The sequence below is a fragment of the Papio anubis genome, unplaced genomic scaffold (genome assembly GCF_008728515.1).
Source record: "Papio anubis isolate 15944 unplaced genomic scaffold, Panubis1.0 scaffold307, whole genome shotgun sequence".
NCBI lineage: Eukaryota > Metazoa > Chordata > Mammalia > Primates > Cercopithecidae > Papio > Papio anubis.
Window position 1 is genome coordinate 25,652 of NW_022163181.1, and position 20,802 is coordinate 46,453.

General features: G+C 38.7%; 1 protein-coding gene and 1 non-coding gene across 2 annotated transcripts; both read left to right on the forward strand.

The window, feature by feature from the left end:
• Window positions 1-494: 494 nt before the first annotated feature.
• LOC101000519 (POTE ankyrin domain family member G-like) lies at window positions 495-20,558 on the forward strand. Its single transcript, XM_031661951.1, is given in 7 exon segments — window positions 495-977; window positions 1,615-1,742; window positions 5,706-5,773; window positions 5,775-5,819; window positions 8,755-8,861; window positions 10,201-10,338; window positions 18,927-20,558. Coding segments are annotated over 7 exon segments (882 nt in total). The 5' UTR covers window positions 495-681; the 3' UTR covers window positions 19,027-20,558.
• LOC116273014 lies at window positions 17,710-17,816 on the forward strand. Its single transcript, XR_004181530.1, has one exon. It is a non-coding gene; the product is annotated as a U6 spliceosomal RNA (small nuclear RNA).
• Window positions 20,559-20,802: the final 244 nt, after the last annotated feature.

A 20,802-nucleotide genomic window follows, 5' to 3' on the forward strand; every position in this document is an offset into this window, starting at 1 on the left:
GACCCTGGCTTGAGCACCAGGCAGGGGTCACCAGAGCAGAAGCTGGCCGCCCAGCCCCGATTCTGTGGCCCTGAGAGCCCAGTCGCTGATGGTCCTGTGTTCAGGGTGCAGACCAAGGAGGAGCAGGTGTCGAAGGCACCTGAGGCAGGCCCTAGGCTCCCTGGGCGTCTTGTGCTCAGTGATTTTGAGGCCATTTGCATCCAGCTCTGCCATCCCGAGCTCTGAGCTGCAGTGGCGTTCACCCACAATAGCACCACTACTAGTGTCCTGGGCTAGGCTTGGCTTTGCCTTCCTAGCTTGGCTTGGCGTTGATAGCTTGGCTTGGCCTTAGTCGCTTTGCCTGGAGTTTCTTGCTTGGATTGGCATTTCCTCCCCTGCATTCCTTTGCTGGGCTTGATGTTTTCTTTGCTGGGTTTGGCATTCCCTTGACTGGGCTGGGTGTTTCCTTGGGGGTCGGGGGCTTGGCCTTTTCTGAGGTGGGCATAGGGTCTCTCTGGGTGGGTGTGGGTTTTCCCTGGGTGGGGTGGACTGGGCTCCCCAGCTGAGGTTGGCAGGTTTTGATTGGGATTGACCTTTCTCTTAGAGCAGATTGGAAACCCAGAGTTTCCTGCTAGTTGTTGAAACTGGTTGGTAGACGTGATCTGCTCGCTACTACCAGCCTCCCCTGGCTGTTAAAAGCAGATGGTGGCTGAGGTTTGTTCAATGCCTGCTGCCTCCTCTATGAAGAAGCCATTTGGTCTCAGGAACAAGATGGGCAAGTGGTGCTGCCACTGCTTCCCCTGCTACAGCGGGAGTGGCAAGAGCGACGTGGGCGCTTGGGAAGACTACCATGACAGCACCTTCATGGAGCCCAGGTACCACGTCCGTCAAGAAGATCTGGACAAGCTACACAGAGCTGCTTGATGGGGAAAAGCCCCCAGAAAGGATATCATCATGCTCAAGGGCACTGACGTGAACAAGAGGGACAAGCAAATGAGGTAACCTGGCCTGGGCTGGGAGAAGGCCAGGATGTGAAGGGATGATGGAGACATACCCTCCTGGTGGGAGAATGGGGAGACTGGCTTTCTTGCCTCCACAGACCTCACACTTCCCTGGGTGTGGAAACCTCAGAGAGGACAGGGCACAGGCCCTTTATGAACAGCAACACAGAAACAAAACTTTAGCTGATTTCCAATCCAATTATAATTTCCCTTATAGAACACTAATAGACTGTTTTAAAGTGATTTAACTCACAAAATTAAGTCAATGCAACAGATTATTTTTAATGTACACATTTTAAAACAATGTCCTATACATTATAGAAAGGTGTATATTTAGAACTAAGTCCCATAATGTATCAACTTCTGGGCTAAATATTTTTCAAATAAAATCCAACATGGGTTTTATGTTGATGTACCTTACGTAAATATGTTCTTTACTGAGGAACTGTAAAAGGAAACTGAAATGGGAAGTATGGTTCATGTCCTTGAATAGGAAGATTCGTTTTTCTGGACATGTGAGCTTTTTCTGTGTTTATCACTTTTATGTAAGCCAAATAAAAATAGCAAAGTTTTAGCGTTTTTAAATTGCACATGCTGCATTTTATTATTGTGATAAATTAATTTTGTGCAACAGAATGGAAAAAGACTTGCTTTTCCAGATGTCAAAATGTGCATGTGCTATTTCTACAAATTGTTCACTAACAGCTGAAAAGACATCAATAAATAGAACAGAACAGGAAATCCAGAAGTACCCAAATACATGTAGGAATTTATCACTTGATAGTGGCGATGTTTCATATTGGTAAACAAGATGAATTATTCATCAATGCTGAATAATTCATGCTGTTTGAAGAAAACCAGCTAGATTTTTATGTCCCAAAAATAAGTTCCTGGAGTATTGATTAAAAATTTTAAATATACAAAAGGAGAAAAGTACCAGAAGAAAACACAAAAGCCTATTTATATATGCAACTATTTATTTATTTATTTATTTTTCTGGGACAGAGTCTCACTCTGTTGTCCAGGCTGGAGTGCAGTGGCACAATGTCGGCTCACTACAACTTCTGCCTCCCAGGTTCAAGCAGTTCTCTACCTCAGCCTACAGAGTAGCTGGGATTACAGGCGCCCACCACCACTCCTGGCTAATTTTTTGTATTTTTAATAGAGACAGCATTTCACCATCTTGGCCAGGCTGGTCTTGAATTCCTGTCCTTGTGATCCACCCACCTTGGCCTCCCAAAGTGCTGAGATTAGAGGCCTGAGCCACTGAACCCAGCCTAAATATGCAGATATAATAAAATAAGCTCAATTTAAACTTGGGCAAGGTACTTTTTTGCATATGTACCAGTGACCTGTGCACATAGGAAAACGTAGTGTTCCTGGTAAGAGAAGGAATTTAAGTTAGAAGAGGAATGAAATACTGTTTTCTATTTAAGTTAGAAGAGAAATGAAAGGCTGGCTGTGGTGGCTCACATCTGTAATGCCAGCATTTTGGGAGGCCAAGGCAGGTGGATCGCGAGATCAGGAGTTTGAGACTAGCCTCGCCATCATGATGAAAACATGTCTCTACTAAAAATACAAAGAATTAGCCAGGCATGGTGGCATGCACCTGTAATCTCAGCTACTCAGGAGGCCAAGGCTGGAGAATTGCTTGAACCAGGGAGGCAGAGGTTGCAGTGAGCCAAGATTGAGCCAATGCATTCCAGCCTGGGTGATAGAGTCAGATTCCATCTCAAAAAAATAAAACAAGTAAAAACGGAGTGAAATACTGTTTTCTATCCACAAAGTTTGTGAGGGTGAAGAACAGTGGTACTTACACTGTTGTTGAAAGTTTAAGCTGCTGCAACTTTTCAAATAGACAATTTGGTGGTAAGAATCATGTTTTAAAACTATATGTGCCTTTTACCCATCAATTCCCATATACTGAAATATCTATATGAAATAGACACATATGTTTTTCTTAGTATTGCTTAAAATAGCAGTGTATTGAGAAGAGCTCACATAAAGATTTTATGAACAAATTTCAGTGCATCCATAGGATGGAATAATATGTAACCATTGAGGGTGTCAGTAGATACAGAGATATGTTGTCATGCAAAGATGTACTTTGCTATATCAAGTGAGAAAAAAATCAGTTTGTTATACATATACACAAACAGAATCTGCTCTTGTGTTAGCTGAAAATATGTAGAAAATATAATCAAACTTATTTCTGGGGATTTGTAAGTGAAGTTTTTCCCTTTCTCTTATCTGTGATTTCTGCAATGAACATCTGAAAAGTTTTAGTTAAGTTTCACTAGTAATGAAATAATCCTTGGGAAGAGAAGGAATATGCTGCTTGCATAGATACAAATAATTTCTCACATTCTATTATTTATTTTTATTCCTGTGGATGGCTATCTTCTGTGAACTTTTACCCTCTTCAGAAGTAGAGGGATTCTGTTTACCTGTTCCTGTAGATTTTATTGTATATACATTTTATTATATAATTATCTTTTCATTATATATAGATTAACATGTGTAAAAAGTGTGGATTAATTATTTTAGTTTAGTTATATATTTATGAAAACTAAAATAGCAAATATAAATGATCATTACTATTGCAAATGTATTGCTCTACTCAACAGGAGTTTTCTTTAAAAATATTGAACTCCCAAGCTGTGTTTATCCATTCTTTCAATCCGTTTAGTCATCAAACATAAGCCAGACACCTATTATGTGGCAGGCATATTCTACCATCTCTCAGGATCCTTCCATCTTTGAAAACTTCATGTTTACCTGCTGGGCCTGAGCAAGCTGAGAGATTTAAAATTGGGGCATTAGGACTTAATCTCAATTGAAGCTTTTCCTCCCTCCTTTCAAACAAAAGCATTTCTGAAGGTAGAAAATAGTAAAAGATAACCCTTAACTGCCCTTTTGAAAATGGGTACAGACTGTTTTAGTACTTTTAAGAACTAAAATGTGGTACATAAACAGCATGGAATACTATGCAGCCATAAAAGAAAGAACGAGAGCATGTCCTTTGCAGGGACATGGATGGTGTTGAAGGCCATTATCCTTAGCAAACTAACATAGGAACAGAAAACCAAATACCGCATGGTCTCACTTATAGGTGGGAACTAAAGGATGGGAATGCACAGACACCTAGAGGGAAGCAACATACACTGGGGCCTATCAGAGTGTGGAAGGTGGGAGGAGGGAAAGAAGCAGGAAATAGAACTAATGGGTACTGGGCTTAACACCTGGGTAATGAAATAATCTGTATATCCAACCCCCTTGGCACACGTTTACATATGTAACAAACCTGCACATCCTGCACCTGTACTCCTGAATGTAAAAGTTGAAAAAAGCTCCACAAATAGTTTCATAAATCCATTTTAAAAAGAGAAAATTTATAACAGTCTTAAATCCTAATATGAATGATTGGAAATATCTGATGTACATACATTGTATAAATCTAAGTATTGAAAAAAAATGACCTCATGCTATTCATTTGAATTTCAAGTTTTCTTTGGCTTAAAGTTTTGAAAACCAAAGTAAGAAATAGATTATTTTAGGAAATTTGTTTTTGTTTTCACCTCAGCCCTCTTATTCCATAGTTCTTTTAAGAACTAAAATTTATCTAAATGCTAGTCATCTGACTGGAACTGCCCCAGGACTGATACATTATAACATATTCTACTTAATGTAAGGCACCAGGGATTGTATGATGCCCCATTATTTTATGTCTCAATAAGAGAATTATTTAAATGCTGCCAGTTATGGTTATAGTAAATCATGAATTATAAGTGGTATTTCAGTGTAAGAAACGGTAAAACATGGAGACAATGATCATCTTAGAATCACTAAAATACAACGTTACCTGTAATCTTTAAAACATACCTGAAAGTGTAGGTATAATTGTATCATCTCACTTAATTCAAATGTTGTCTTTAGTGGTATTAGTAAAAATTATAATATCTTACAATTATTGAGCTGTTATTTGTGTTAGGAACTATTCTATATCTTTCGTGTAGAGTCTTATTTAAGCATTACTGTGGTTTCCTCTGAGACATCGACTCTTTTCTTTCCCATTTTATTGATGAGGAAATTGAGACCCAAAAAGGGTAAGCAACAGCTGGGAAGCGACAGAGCTTCAAGTAGGGTTCCAGCCCAAGCTGAATGCCATCCAAGGGCTCTGCTCTTTCTATTCAAATAGGCTGCTCTTTCATTAATACAGTGAGTCATGAGAGGTAATAAGTAGTGTGCTTTCAAAGGAAAATTAAGTTTAGCTTTTTGAAGGCACAGCAACAAGCAGGCCATTCTGTGTTTTCAATTACATGAATCGCTGATATGGCTGTAAAGCAGTGTACTATGATTTCCTAAAAGTCTTCACTTCATAGGACTGTTTCACATCTGGCCTTGCTACGGAAATTCAGAAGTAGTAAAACTTCCTGCTGACCTGATGATGTCAACGCGAACTAATCTTGACAACAAAAGAGCACAGCCTGATCATATGCAGAAGCCGAATCATATCAGCTTGAGATGGGCTTTGATTTCCATTAGGGATGCAACATAAACATGAAAGCCTTCATTTCAAATAACTAGCTGGTGAAAGCCAGAAATGCTAATATTTTGAATCTCTGAGGACTCATAATTTGTTTTGGTCTAATACCGACAGGCCGCATACAAATGCTGTGAAGATGAATGTGCACAATGCCATAGGAATATGGTAACCGGATCCAGATATTCCAGATGAGTGTGGAAATACTGCTCTACACTACGCTATCTACAATGAAAATAGATTAATGGCCAAAAGCACTGTTCTATAATGCAGCTGATATAGAAAACAAAAACAAGGTATAGATCTACCAATTTCATCTCAAAATACTGAAATGCATTCGCTAACATTAACCCGTAAGGGCCAGTTTTCCATATTTGGAAGTTCCACCATGAAAATATGTTTCTTTGAAATGTAATTTTAACGCTTATCTAAGACTTATTTAAATATTACATGTGTAAAGAAGTATTAGAGAGCATAGTTTTTAATGCACCTGTAGTTAATTAATTTTCTAAAAAACACTGGAATTTTAAAAGGTACATTTTTTTTTTTCTAAATTTTCCCCGCCAGGTTTTTCCCTAATGAATGCAAATGACAAAAATTTTGCTGTGAAATAGGTTTTATATTAAAATCACTCCAAGAAAACGAAACATATTTCCCCACTTTGAATAATAATCCTGCTAGCTTTGGCAAGTTCCTAAGTAAAATATAATAGATATGAGGTGATGTATCTCTAGTAGTAGTATTTAAGATATTTCTATTGCTCATGAGGCATGGAAAAAGGGGAAAAGAGAGCAATCAGAAAATATCAATAAAATAATTTGGAAAATTAGGTAAATGCATGAAAAGATCACAGAAGAAGCAAGTGTGTGTGTGTGTGTGTGTTGTTCATTGAGTTGTTTCCTTTGTATGGTGAAATAAGGTTCTTTTCAATTTTAGAGAAAGACAGTTTTCAGTTTGGGAGAGGGAGTTAATGGGTTGTAAACTCTGCCTAGAGATCAATTTTAGGAGGCCTCTGAGAAACCAGATTAACAGTAGAATAGTTATATAATGTAGTGGGAAAACCCTTGAAGAGAAGGAATAACAGGTAATTAACCGATTTATTATCCTATTCTGGTAGAAATGGCCAATTAGAGTCTCAACTTGCTTTCAACTTTAGAGAATGGGTCTTGATGGAAGGTGGGAGATAAGGGCTTATGGTAAAGATCAGGTTGATTTTGATTACTAGACCCTTGTACTACTCTTACTGGGGAAAAATTACGGTGTTTTCAGCAAAATGAGCTCCTCTCCCTACCATTTCCTTTTGGCCAAACTTTCAAAATGATAAAGGGAATCAGTTATGTGATGAGATGAGACTGAAGCATTGCTCATTTGCACTAGCTTCCAGTTAAAGCAGTATCTTAGTTACCCTTAGGAACGTTTTAAATAATCTGCAAGCCTAGGTTTTCCCCTGAAGAATTCGATAGAGTAAGCCTAATAAAGCCTGGATATGTCTGTTTAAAAATGTTTCCTTGAAGCCAGGCATGGTAGTGCATGACTGCAGTGCCAGCTGCTATGGAGGCTGAGGTGGGAGGATTGCTTGAGCTCAGGAGTTCGAGTCTAGCCTAGTCATCACAATGAGACCCGGTCTCTCACAATAAAAACAACAACAACAACAAAAACAAAAACAAATTTCTCAAAATCTGGATACACTCCTGCTTAAGAACCACTGAATACATAAGTGTAATATGTAAATTCTTATATCTCAGAAACTTAAGATATTTCTAGAAGAGTTGGAGTTAGATATTTGCTAATCCCTGTAAATCTTTCCTTTCCAATAACATTAATCTAACTTTTTTTTTTTTTTTTACTTTTGAGATGGAATCTCACTCTGTTCCCCAGGCTGGAGTGCAGTGGTATGATCACAGCTCACCACAGCCTTGACATCCCCAAGCTCAGGTGGTCCTCCAATCTCAGTTTTTGTTTTGTTTTATTTTATTTCATTTTTTAGTAGAGATGAGATTTTTGCCATGTTTCTCAGGCTGGTCTTGAACTCCTGGTCTCAATTGAATCACCCACCTCAGCCTCCCAAAATGCTAGGAGTATGAGTGTGAGCCACCATTCCTGGCCTAGTCTGTCTTATCTCTGTGGTTGAGACATTAAAATGAATATTATTGGCACTATCTATCAGCTTACAGAATAATACCTTTTCCTTTCTACCATCAGTTATTCACTGCCATTCAGAAGGTCTTTAGAAATTTGCAGTGAGTAGTCTTTCAGTAAGTAGAGGATGGTCCTCTCAGGATTTTGTGTCTCTTTGTTATCATTCAAGTGCTTGAGTCAATAAGTCGTTGTTAAGAGCAGAGTTTTCTCAATCAGAATTGTAGATGGGTGCAGCAGACTAACATGGCACAAGTATACATATGTAACAAACCTGCATGTTATGCACATGTACCCTACAACTTAAAGTATAATAATAATAAATAAATTAAAAAAAAAAAAAAAAAGAAAATTCTAAACCTTGTTTGTCAACTGAAGCTGTGTTATGGACTATCCAGTATGTCTCTTAAGTTTGTAGAGCTTTGGCAAAATCAGGATGGCAGGTTTAAACACTAAAAACCATGGAGTTATTAAGAATACAGATAGGAATTCTGTTAGTTTCAGTAATCCTATGAACTGATTATCTATTTAGTTAACAATCTGGAAAAATTAAATACAAATAGATTTTAAATGAATAAATGTTGGAAAAATTCTTGAAACGCACAGTATGAGTATTAATAGCAATTTTTATTACACGTTGGAGCTTGAACTTTTGGTAAAACATGTGAAACTAAAGAAATATTTTACATGCAAATTCTTGCTTTATACACAACAATTTTGTCTTAGGGTTGGATAATATAGAGATAAAAGATACATCCCCTGCCCTCAAGAAGCTCTTTGTTTAAATGGAAAAAAAATCATCATCCAAAAGTGCCATGCCAAATGCTGGGTTAGAAGCAAAGAGTCTTGGAAGCAGTAAATGTTGAAAGTGAGTTTTTGAGATGATCAGAGTTGATGTGGTGAGGCAGAGAAGGGGTGTTTCCAAGGGAAGCAGCAGCATGTGGGAAAGCACAGAAGAGTGAGAAGGAAGCAGCTACATTTGATTTACTTTCTATGAGTGTAAGTCCACGGGATCTTATATAAAGTTTCCACTTCAGTTGAGAAATACATAATTTTTTGAATTACATATTGTTTTTGTTTTATATTGTTTTACAGCATGGCCTCACACCACTTTTGCTTGGCATACATGGACAAAAACAGCAAGTGGTGAAATTTTTAATCAAGAAAAAAGCTAATTTAAATGCACTTGATAGATATGGAAGGTATAGTTATTTCTTTTAATCTGTGTGTTGTTCTAGATTGATAGCAGTCACTCAAGTCATAAATAATAAATTAGTAAGATTAAATTATACTTATTGGGACATAGTGATCAGTATCAACACAAATCAGTTAAGTAGAAAAAGAATTATTTGGACTGGGCAACATAAAGAACAGTTTTAGTAGGATTCATCTTCTCTTATTGTATTGACTGATGTTATTTGTTGTATGACATTTTGGTTACATGATCTTATGTTAGCTAAAGGGATTTCATATTAATTTTATGAAGTGTGAACTTTAACTTTCAGTTTACTTTATGACTCAGTATTGAACTTCTTAACCCTTTCTAGTAGTTTTTAACCTCTGTCTTACATGCTTTTCCACTAAATATGCTGTATTAAACATAAATAGGAGTTGAAAATCCTTTTGTCTTTTCAATGACTCTGCTTTAAGTTGCTTTCTTTGAAGAATATTAATGTTAGCTTATCCCTACATGACAATTAATTGCTATTCCCAAATATTGTGGGTTCAACAGCTTTTTTCCTTTTTTTTTTCCAGTGGCTTTTGATGTTTTTATTTTTAATTGGTATGGAGAGAGGGAGTGAAGATAGTTTTAAGTGGATACACTTTTCCTTTCATGAAGGCAAGCCGTAGGTGGGTGATAAAGAGAAAAGAGCTAGGCTTTGGATTCACACAAGACTGGGTTTAATTCCTAGCTTTCTTACTTGCTAAGTGTGTGACCTTGGGAATGTTATTTACCACCAAATATGTTGTCATACATGAAAAGTAGGAGAATATATCCTTCAAAGTTTGCTGTGCATAAGTAAGAAAGATATATATGGTATTTAATTCATATATATGGCATTAATTCCTGCTTGTGGGCATCATTAACTGAAATTCCTATGACCTTTCTTACCATTATTATTAATATTACTGCTTTCAGCATGCAGAGAGCTCTTATTTATCTTACCCTCTAGCTGATTTTCTATTACAGCATATCAGTCTAGGGAAGCTGTGAGGAAATCTTCACTTAAATCTTTGTCCACTTCAGATAAGTGGCCCTAGCATTGTTTCTTGCCCATCAAAGGACTTTAAATTAGTAGCTTCTACTATGCAATACCCCACTGAGATAAGAGGTTTCCTTTTTGTCCCTTCCTTTTAACCTTGGTGGTATTTTACAAGGATGGGCACTGGAGCACCCAAGATGCTTATGTCTTTTAGTGCATGTAAATGTTTGATTCTGCATGGGATAAGGAAGATGTTAAATTGGTAAAGCATATCAAATTAGATTTTAAAATAACTTTATTACAGTTCCTAAGGGAGAAATTATCTCTGTCATTTTAGAACCGCTCTCATACTTGCTGTACGTTGTGGATCAGCAAGTATAGTCAGCCTTCTACTTGAGCAAAATATTGATGTATCTTCTCAAGATCTATCTGGACAGACGGCCAGAGAGTATGCTGTTTCTAGTCATCATAATGTGTAAGTGTTTACATTAAAAGGCTAGTTAATGCTAAATTGAGGTTTAAATAATTATAACAATTACATCTGGGGGTGGAGCAAGATGGCCAAATAGGAACAGCTCCAGTCTCCAACTCCCAGCGCGAGTGACACAGAAGACTGGTGATTTCTGCATTTTCAACTGAGGTACTGGGGTCATCTCACTAGGGAGTGCCGGACAATTGGTGCTGGTCAGCTGCTGCAGCCCGACCAGCGAGAGCTGAAGCAGGGCGAGGCATCGCCTCACCTGGGAAGCGCAAGGGGGAAGGGAATCCCTTTTCCTAGCCAGGGGAAATGAGACACACAACACCTGGAAAATCGGGTAACTCCCACCCCAATACTGCGCTTTAAGCAAACAGGCACACCAGGACATTATACCCCACACCTGGCTGGGAGGGTCCCACACCCACGGAGCCTCCCTCATTGCTAGCACAGCAGTCTGCGATCTAACCGCAAGGTAGCAGCGAGGCTGGGGGAGGGGCTCCCGCCATTGCTGAGGCTTAAGTAGGTAAACAAAGCCCCTGGGAAGCTCGAACTGGGGGGAGCTCACAGCAGCTCAAGGAAACCTGCCTGTCTCTGTAGAGCACCTCTGGGGACGGGGCACAGCTAAACAACAACAACAACAACAACAAAAAGCAGCAGAAACCTCTGCAGACGCAAACGACTCTGTCTGACAGCATTGAAGAGAGCTGTGGATCTCCCAACACGGAGGTTGAGATCTGAGAAGGGACAGACTGCCTGCTCAAGTGGGTCCCTGACCCCTGAGTAGCCTAACTGGGAGACATCCCCCACTAGGGGCAGTCTAACACCGCACACCTCACAGGGTGGAGTACACCCCTGAGAGGAAGCTTCCAAAGTAAGAATCAGACAGGTACACTCGCTGTTCAGCAATATTCTATCTTCTGCAGCCTCTGCTGTTGATACCCAGGCAAACAGGGTCTGGAGTGGACCTCAGGCAATCTCCAACAGACCTACAGCTGAGGGTCCTGACTGTTAGAAGAAAAACTATCAAACAGGAAAGACACCTACACCAAAACCCCATCAGTACGTCACCATCATCAAAGATCAGAGGCAGATAAAACCACAAAGATGGGGAAAAAGCAGGGCAGAAGAGCTGGACATTCAAAAAATAAGAGCGCATCTCCCCCTACAAAGGAGTGCAGCTCATCGCCAGCAACGGATCAAAGCTGGACGGAGAATGACTTTGACGAGATGAGAGAAGAAGGCTTCAGTCCATCAAACTTTTCAGAGCTAAAGGGGGAATTACGTACCCAGCGCAAAGAAACTAAAAATCTTGAAAAAAGAGTGGAAGAATTGATAGCTAGAGTAATTAATGCAGAGAAGGTCATAAAAGAAATGACAGACATGAAAACCATGACACGAGAAATAAGTGAAAAATGCACAAGCTTCAGTAACTGACTCGATCAACTGGAAGAAGGAGTATCAGCGATTGAGGATCAAATGAATGAAATGAAGCGAGAAGAGAAACCAAAAGAAAAAAGAAGAAAAAGAAATGAACAAAGCCTGCAAGAAGTATGGGATTATGTAAAAAGACAAAATCTACGTCTGATTGGGGTGCCTGAAAATGAGGGGGAAAATGCAACCAAGTTGGAAAACACTCTTCAGAATATCATCCAGGAGAACTTCCCCAACCTAGTAGGGCAGGCCAACATTCAAATTCAGGAAATACAGAGAATGCCACAAAGATACTCCTCGAGAAGAGCAACTCCAAGACACATAATTGCCAGATTCACCAAAGTTGCAATGAAGGAAAAAATCTTAAGGACAGCCAGAGACAAAGGTCGGGTTACCCACAAAGGGAAGCGCATCAGACTAACAGCAGATCTCTCAGCAGGAACTCTACAAGCCAGAAGAGAGTGGGGACCAATATTCAACATTCTTAAAGAAAAGAATTTTAAACCCAGAATTTCATATCCAGCCAAACTAAGTTTCATAAGTGAAGGAGAAATAAAATCCTTTACAGGTAAGCAAATGCTTAGAGATTTTGTCACCACTAGGCCTGCCTTACAAGAGATCTTGAAAGAAGCACTCAACATGGAAAGGAACAACCGGTACCAGCCATTGCAAAAACATGCCAAAATGTAAAGACCATCAAGGATAGGAAGAAACTGCATCAACTAACAAGCAAAATAACCAGTTAATATCATAATGGCAGGATCAAGTTCACACATAACAATATTTACCTTAAATGTAAATGGACTAAATGCTCCAATTAAAAGATACAGACTGGCAAACTGGAGAAAGAGTCAAGACCCATCAGTCTGCTGTATTCAGGAGACCCATCTCACATGCAGAGACATACATAGGCTCAAAATATGAGATGGAGGAGAGATTTACAAGCAAATGGAGAACAAAAAAAGCAGAGGGGTTGCAATTCTAGTCTCTGATAAAACAGACTTTAAACAATCAAAAAGATCAAAAGAGACAAAGAAGCCATTACATAATGGTAAAGGGATCAATTCAACAGGAAGGCTAACTACCTAAATATATATATCCACAATAGGAGCACCCAGATTCATAAAGACTTACAAAGAGACTTAGACTCCCCGCTACAATAATGGGAGACTTCAACCTCCACACTGTCAACATTAGAACAGATCAACAAGACAGAAAGTTAACAAGGATATCCAGAGATTGAACTCATCTCTGCAGCAAGCAGACCTAATGAGCATCTACAGAACTCTCCCACCTCCAGTCAGCAGAATATACACATTCTTCTCAGCACCATCACACACTTATTCAGGGTTGACCACAAAAGAATTGGAAGTGAAGCCTCCTCAGCAAATGTACAAAAGAACAGAAATTATAACAAACTATCTCTCAGACCACAGTGCAGTCAAACTAGAACTCAGGACTAAAACTCAATCAAAACCGCTCAACTACATGGAAACTGAACCTGCTCCTGAATGACTACTGGGTACATAGCGAAATGAGGCAGAAATAAAGATGTTCTTTGGAAACCAATGAGATCAAGATACAACATACCAGAATCTCTGGGACACTAAAAAGTAGTGTGTTGTTGAAATTTATAGCACTAAATGCCACAAGAGAAAGCTGGAAAAGATCTAAAATTGACACTCCTAACATCACAATTAAAAAGAACTAGAGAAGCAAACAAGCACATTCAGCTGTAAGAAGGCAAAGAAATAACTAAGATCAGAACCCAGGGAACTGAAGGAGAGAGAGACACAAAAAAACCCTCAAAATCAATGAATCCAGGAGCTGGTTTTTGAAAAGATCAACAAAATTGACAGACCACTATGAATTAATAAAGAAGAAAAGAAAGAATCAAATAGATGCAATTAAAATGATAAAGGGATCTCACCACACCCGACCCACAGAAATACAAAAACTACAATCAGAGGAATACTATACACAACTCTATGCAAATAAACTAGAAAATCAGAAAGAAATGGATAATTTCCTAGACACATGCTTCAGAGACTAAACCAGGAAGAAGTTGAATCCTGAACAGACCAATAGCAGGCTCTGAGAGTGAGGCAATAACTAATAGCCTACTAACCAAAAGTCAGGACCAGATAGTTCACAGCTGAATTCTACCAGAGGTACAAGGAGGAGCTGGTACCACCATGCAAACTATTCCCATCAATAGAAAGAGAGTCCTCTAACTAATTTTATGAGGCCAACATCATCCCTGAAACCAAAGCCTGGCAGAGACACAACAAAAAAAGAATTTTAGACCAATATCCCTGATGAACATGGGTAAAATCCTCAATAAAATACTAGCAGTTCAGCAGCACAACAAAGCTTATCCACCACGATCAAGAGTAGGCTTCATTCCGTAGGATGCAAGGCTAGTTCAACATTACAAATCAATAAATCCAGCATATAAACAGAACCAAAGACAAGAACCATATGATTATCTCATTAAAAAGATCTTGAGGAAAAGGCTTTTGACAAGGGTCAACAGCCCTTCATGCTAAGCAGCTCAATAAATTCGGTATTGATGGAATGTACCTCAAAATAATAGAGCTATTTATGACAAACCCACAGCCAATATCATACTGAATGGGCAAAAACTGGAAAAATTCCTTTGAAAACTGGCACAAGACAGGGATGCCCTCTCTCACCACTCCTATTCAACAGAGTGTTGGAAGTTCTGGCTAGGGCAATCAGGCAAGAGAAGAAATCAAAGAATTGTTATTCAGTTGGGGAAAAGAAAAGTCAAACTGGCCCTGTTTGCAGATGACATGATTGTATATTTTAGAAACCCCATTGTCTCAGCCCAAAATCTCCTTAAGCTGATTAGCTACTTCAGCAAAGTCTCAGGATACAAAATTAATGTGCAAAAATCACAAGCATTCTTATACACCAGTAACAGACAAACAAGCCAAATCATGAATGAACTTCCATTCTAATTTAGCCTCAAAGAGAATAAAATACCTAGGAATCCAACTTACAAGGGATGTAAGGACCTCTTCAGGAGAACTTCAAACCACTGCTCAGTGGAATAAAGAGGACATAAACAAATGGAAGAACATACCATGCTCATGGATAGGAAGAATCAATATCGTGAAAATGGCCATACTGCCCAAAAGTTATTTATGGATTCAATGCCATCTCCATCAAGATACCAATGAGTTTCTTCACAGGTGGAAAAAACCTTTAAAGTTCATATGTAACCAAAAGAGCCGCGTTGCCAAGACAATCTAAGTCAAAGAACAAGAAGCTGGAGGCATCCATACCTGACCAAACTATACTACAAGGCTACAGTAGCAAAACAGCATGGTACTGGTACCAAAACAGAGATATAGACCAATGGACAAGAACAAGTCCTCAGAAATAAATACCATACATCTACAGCCATCGATCTTGAAATAAAACCTGATAGAAACAAGAAAGGGGAAGGATTCCCTATTTAATAAATAGTGCTGGGAAAACTGGCTAGCCATAAGTAGAAAGTTGAAACTGGATCCTTTCCTTACTGCTTATTACAAAAATTAATTCAAAGATGGATTAGAGACTTAAATGTTAGACCTAATACCATAAAACCCTAGAGAAAACCTAGGTAGTACCATTCAGGACATAGGCATGGGCAAAGACTTCATGTCTAAAACACCAGAAACAATGGCAGCAAAAGCCAAAATTGACAAATGGGATCTCATTAAGCCAAGAGCTTCTGCAGCAAAAGAAACTACCATCAGAGTGAACAGGCAACCTACAGAATGGGGAGAAAAATTTTTGCAATCTACTCATCTGACAAAGGGCTAATATCAGAACCTACAAAGAACTCAAACAAATTTACAAGAAAAAACAAACAACCCCATCAAAAGTGGGCAAGGATATGAACAGACATTTCTCAAAAGAAGACATTCATACAGCCAACAGACACATGAAAAAATGCTCATCATCACTGGCCATCAGAAATGCAAATCAAAATCACAATGAGATACCATCTCACACCAGTTAGAATGGCAATCATTAAAAGTCAGGAAACAACAGGTGCTGGAGAGGATGTGGAGAAATAGGGACACTTTTACACTGTTGGTGGGATTGTAAACTAGTTCAACCATTATAGGAAACAGTATGGCGATTCCTGGAATGCAGAACTAGATGTACCATATGACCCAGCCATCCCATTGCACAGGTATGTACCCAAAAGTTATAAATCATTAGCATATAAAGACACATGCACCACGTGTATGTTTTATTCTTTATTCTGTGCCAAAGGCTTGGAATCAACCCAAATGTCCATCAGTGACAGACTGGATTGAAAATGTGGCACATACTTGCACCATGGAATACTATGCAGCCATAAAGGATAGATTAGTGTCCTTTGGCGGGACATGGATGCAGCTGGAAACCATCATTCTTGGCAAACTATCACAGAGCAGAGAAAATCAAACACACATGTGTTCTCACTCGCAGGTGGGAACATTGTCAGAGATCACTTGGACTCGGGAAGGGGAACATCACACACTGGGGCCTATTACGGGGAGGGGGGAGGGGGAGGGATTGCATTGGGAGTTATACCTGATGCAAATGACGAGTTGATGGGTGCTGACGAGTGGATTGGTGCAGCACAGCAACATGGCACAAGTATACATATGTAACAAACCTGCACGTTATGCACATGTACCCTAGAACTTGAAGTATAATAATAATAATAATAAATAAATAAATAAAAAACAAAAACAATTACATCTTACATATCAGGTGAGATGTCATAGTTCGGTTCAGGTAGTTTTAGAGTGGCAGTGAGTTAGTCCCCTGCATCAGCCAGAAATCAGAAAAAAAGCAAGACAAGTTAGAAGTACCAATGGGTGCAGGATTCTTTATCTCAGGACTTTTAAGACCTTTATCCTTAGAGATCCCAACATTGTTCATTTCATCCAAGTATAACACCTATGCATGGGATTAAAAAATAGTGTCACATCTTTGATTTTTCTGATTAGTTATTTGGGTCTTGAAATGTCCAGTTTAGCAGAAAGTCCTACAAGCTCCTTGAATTTTTCAAGAACCGAAGGGGTTCACTAAATCCAAGGAAGACAGTCCCTTTTATCAAGTCAGAAGGAGGAGAAAAAAAGGGACATTCCAATCATTCTGTTGTTTCTGTCGCTGCATTGTTGCCACTCAAACTGGTCCTGCTGCCTGGTAATGGTTGACCTTTGACACCAAGATGCCCTTACTGATTCAGATCCCTCAAGTCTTCATGGCAATTCATACAGTGACTTTGAAGTTACGTTTGTTAGTTCCCATACCTATGCTTATATGCTCAGCCATTGTTCCCAAAGCACCAGCACCCTGCTCTGGCTGCTGGGCATCCTGACTTTATCTGCAGACAAAGTGAGCAAATTGACACTTCCCCCCATATTCAGAACCTAATGTGGAACCCACATCTTAGCCAAGAATTAGCTGAGACCTTCATGGTACGAGATCCTTTGAGGCCGTTGTTGGTCTTTTCTCTAGCAGATATTAATATCAGATGGGCTTGTTCTAAAGGGTCAGAGGGGTTCAAATAATGTGACAGAAAGAGATCAGTGTTTGTTTCTTCTTCTTTGCTACCAGATCTGTACTGTGAGGCACCTTTATATCCTGTATAGAACCTTAGGCAGTAGAAAGTCCCATATGAACCTTCCCCGAGCAGTGGCTCCCAGTTGTGGTTGGCCCCTTGAGTGATCTGTTTTACATGATAATGAAAATCATCCAAGCTACTTCCATCTCTAGCTCAAGATTTTAAAATATTTTCAAATTCTACCTCACAGGAAGCCATTGAAGAGAATTCTAAGAATCTTAGGTACGTTAGTTGGACTTAACAGAGCCAAGCCTTGTCCATGACTCATCACTAATCATGTGTAAAAGTAGGGCTTTGTGCTTGCTTCGGCGGCACATATCCTAAAATTGGAACAATACAGAGAAAATTAGCATGGCTTCTGCATAAGGAGGCAGCACAAATTTTTGAAGCATTCCATATTTTGTGCAGTCACTGGAAGGTCATTTGACTATTTGCTGACTAGCTCTAAGGAAACAGTGTGAATCAAAGCAAAATGGGTGCCACCAAAATACTGAAATTGTGATTTGAACTGAAAAAATAGTCATGTAAGATGGTCTATGAGATGACTTAGAGCTGAATAACGTGTTCGGTGCAAAATATATTGTTAGTATGTATGTCGAAAATTAGAAAATGTCAACTTGCAACTTCTTGATGGAAACTAAAAAAAATAAAAAGAGTTTTGGTCTCCATGTCAGCTGGAATTGAACATCAATATAAAGCATTATCCTAACAAATATATGCTAGTTCAGGGTTTGAGTCTGTAGAGAAGGATCACTGGTCCAAGCCAGGTCTTAACATCCATTGGTTTTTCTGCCCTTGGTGTGATTGGTCAACTCCATAATAGTGGACAATCACATTATCTACTTTAATGAGATATTTATGAGTAAATTTAGTTACAAACTGTGAAACAGTTGAGCAACCCTGAATTATAAGCCATAAGGAGTAGGACAACTAAGAAGCAAAATTAGGACTTAATAACATTTTCTGAAAACTATAACATTTGCATATTAGAACCTATGAACAAAATACACATTGGGTTTTATTTGGGATTCCAAGATAATTTTAGTCATAAAGTTTAGGAACAGATTATTCCATTGCTTTACTATTTCTCTGAGCATTTAACAATATAATCTTGTTAAATCTTTATAACAACCTAGTGAAATAAGGCAGCAAAGTCCTCACTTTGTAGAAGAAGACATTGAGCCTAAGAGAGCAAGTTGTCCAAGAACAAATAGCTGTTCATTATGGAGCTAGGACTTATGCAGAGTTGGGACACTTTCTATTATGTCATGCTAATGCAAGCTAATTTACTGGGTCACACTGCCCTCGATTTATGAGCATTTCACCTTATATTTTTTTCTTTAATTAGAAGCTTAAAGAGAAGTTTGTAGAATGTACTCATAAGTGGATGGGATAATACTGTTAAGTTCTGATATTATGATATTGTTAGAAATACTCTAAGAATTTTACATTTGGTAAGTTTTTTATATCAGTATTAAAATAGTAATTTGGTTTATTACATTTTTATATATAGAATTTGCCAATTACTTTCTGACTACAAAGAAAAACAGATGCTAAAAATCTCTTCTGAAAACAGCAATCCAGGTAAGACTTGTGATAGTGAATTACTTTAGGTCAGTTGTCCCCAACCTTTTTGGCACCAGGGACTGGTTTTGTGGAAGACAATCTTTCCATGGGCTGGGGGAAGGTGGGGATGGTTTCAGGATTATTCAATCATGTTACATTTATTGTGCTACTTTATTTATATTATTATTACATTGTAATATATAATGAAATAATTATACAACTTACCATCATGTAGAATCTGTGGAAGCTCTGAGCTTATTTTTCTGCAACTAGATGGTCTCATCTGGGGGCAAAGTGAGACAGTGACAGATCATCAGGCATTAGATTCTCATATGAAGCACACAACCTAGATCCCTCGGGTGGGCAGTTCACAACAGGGTTCATGCTCCAATGAGTATCTAATGCTATCACTGATCTTGGAGGCAGAGTTCAGGCAATAATATGAGCCATTATTAGGGGTTGGCTGTAAGTACAGGTGAAGCTTCCCTGGCTTGCCTGCTGCTCACCTCCTCCTGTGTGGTGTGGTTCATAATAGTCCATGGACTGCTACCAGTCTGTGGCCTGGGAGTTGTGGACCCCTGCTCTGGGTGGTCCTACCATAGATAAAAAAGTAAAAGTAAGGAATTTTTGATCACAAAAGAATGCTGAAGCACAAGTCATGTTACACATGCTTGTCCCAACAAGGTTTCACTATTACTGACTTCATTCCTCCTCATTTGAAGTTGGAAAGAGATACATTTACTTTGTTGGAACAAGATGTGTTCTACCTGCTAGTTAATTGTCATGGTAACAGTAATTTTGTTAGAACAAGAGGCTCTGCTATCATTTGCCAAAAGATTGCCATAATAAATATACAAATTGCCCCACTCTAGGCTCAGCAGATTATAATAAAAGTAGAAAAATGTTTCACAATAACAAAAATGCTAGTATGCTACTGGTTTGTGGACACCTGATACATTGTATCATCCAAACTGTAGGAGGACACCTTTAGCTATCTATTTATCACAGAGCTTCTGTAAGGTTGGTTTCCTAAGTTGCGGGAGACAAAGATGGAACAGATGTAGTTTTGATCTTTAAGGTGCTCATGATAGAGCTGTCTCCATTTCTGTGCTTTTTCAACAGAATTTTCAAAGAACACATTTCTATCTATGTTTTCACTTGTCCACTTAACAAATAACTATCAAATATCTTTTAGATACTAACCATTTTTGTAATGCTGCAGAACACAAACGAAAAAATACATACAGGAGCTTGGTATTATCATTGTCGTTTTTATTATTTTACTACTTTGTTTGGTGCTTACTGTGTGCTAGATGCCGACTGGAAGCTTCTAATTATGATTTATTATATATTGATTATGTGCCAGACATATGTGATGAGGAATAAAAGTTGGAAAAAAAACCGGTGTGATTTAAGGTAAACATACAGAGTGAGAAGAATTTTTCTAGGTAAAGAAGCAGAAGAATAATGTTTGGCAGAAGGAACATGGAACGAGTTGGTGTGTTTGCCAGAAGGAACGTCTAATGAGATTGCCTGTTTGGCAGAAAGAGCAGAAAGTGCAAAAGACAGATGTTGGAGGAACTTTAGGTTTCGATAAGTACACTTTTGCTAGTACCAAAAGTGTGAGATACCAGAGGTTGGGAATGAGGTGAATACTTAGCTAAGGTAAATTTATGGTAGACGTTTTAATACTGTAGAAATGAGTAGGTCTTATCCTGTGGGCCATAGGAAACTTACCAGATAGAATGCTTGACTGCAACATTGATGAGCAGTACAAACAGTAGAACCAGAGTTGTTTCTCTGCTGTTCGGGCAGGATATCTT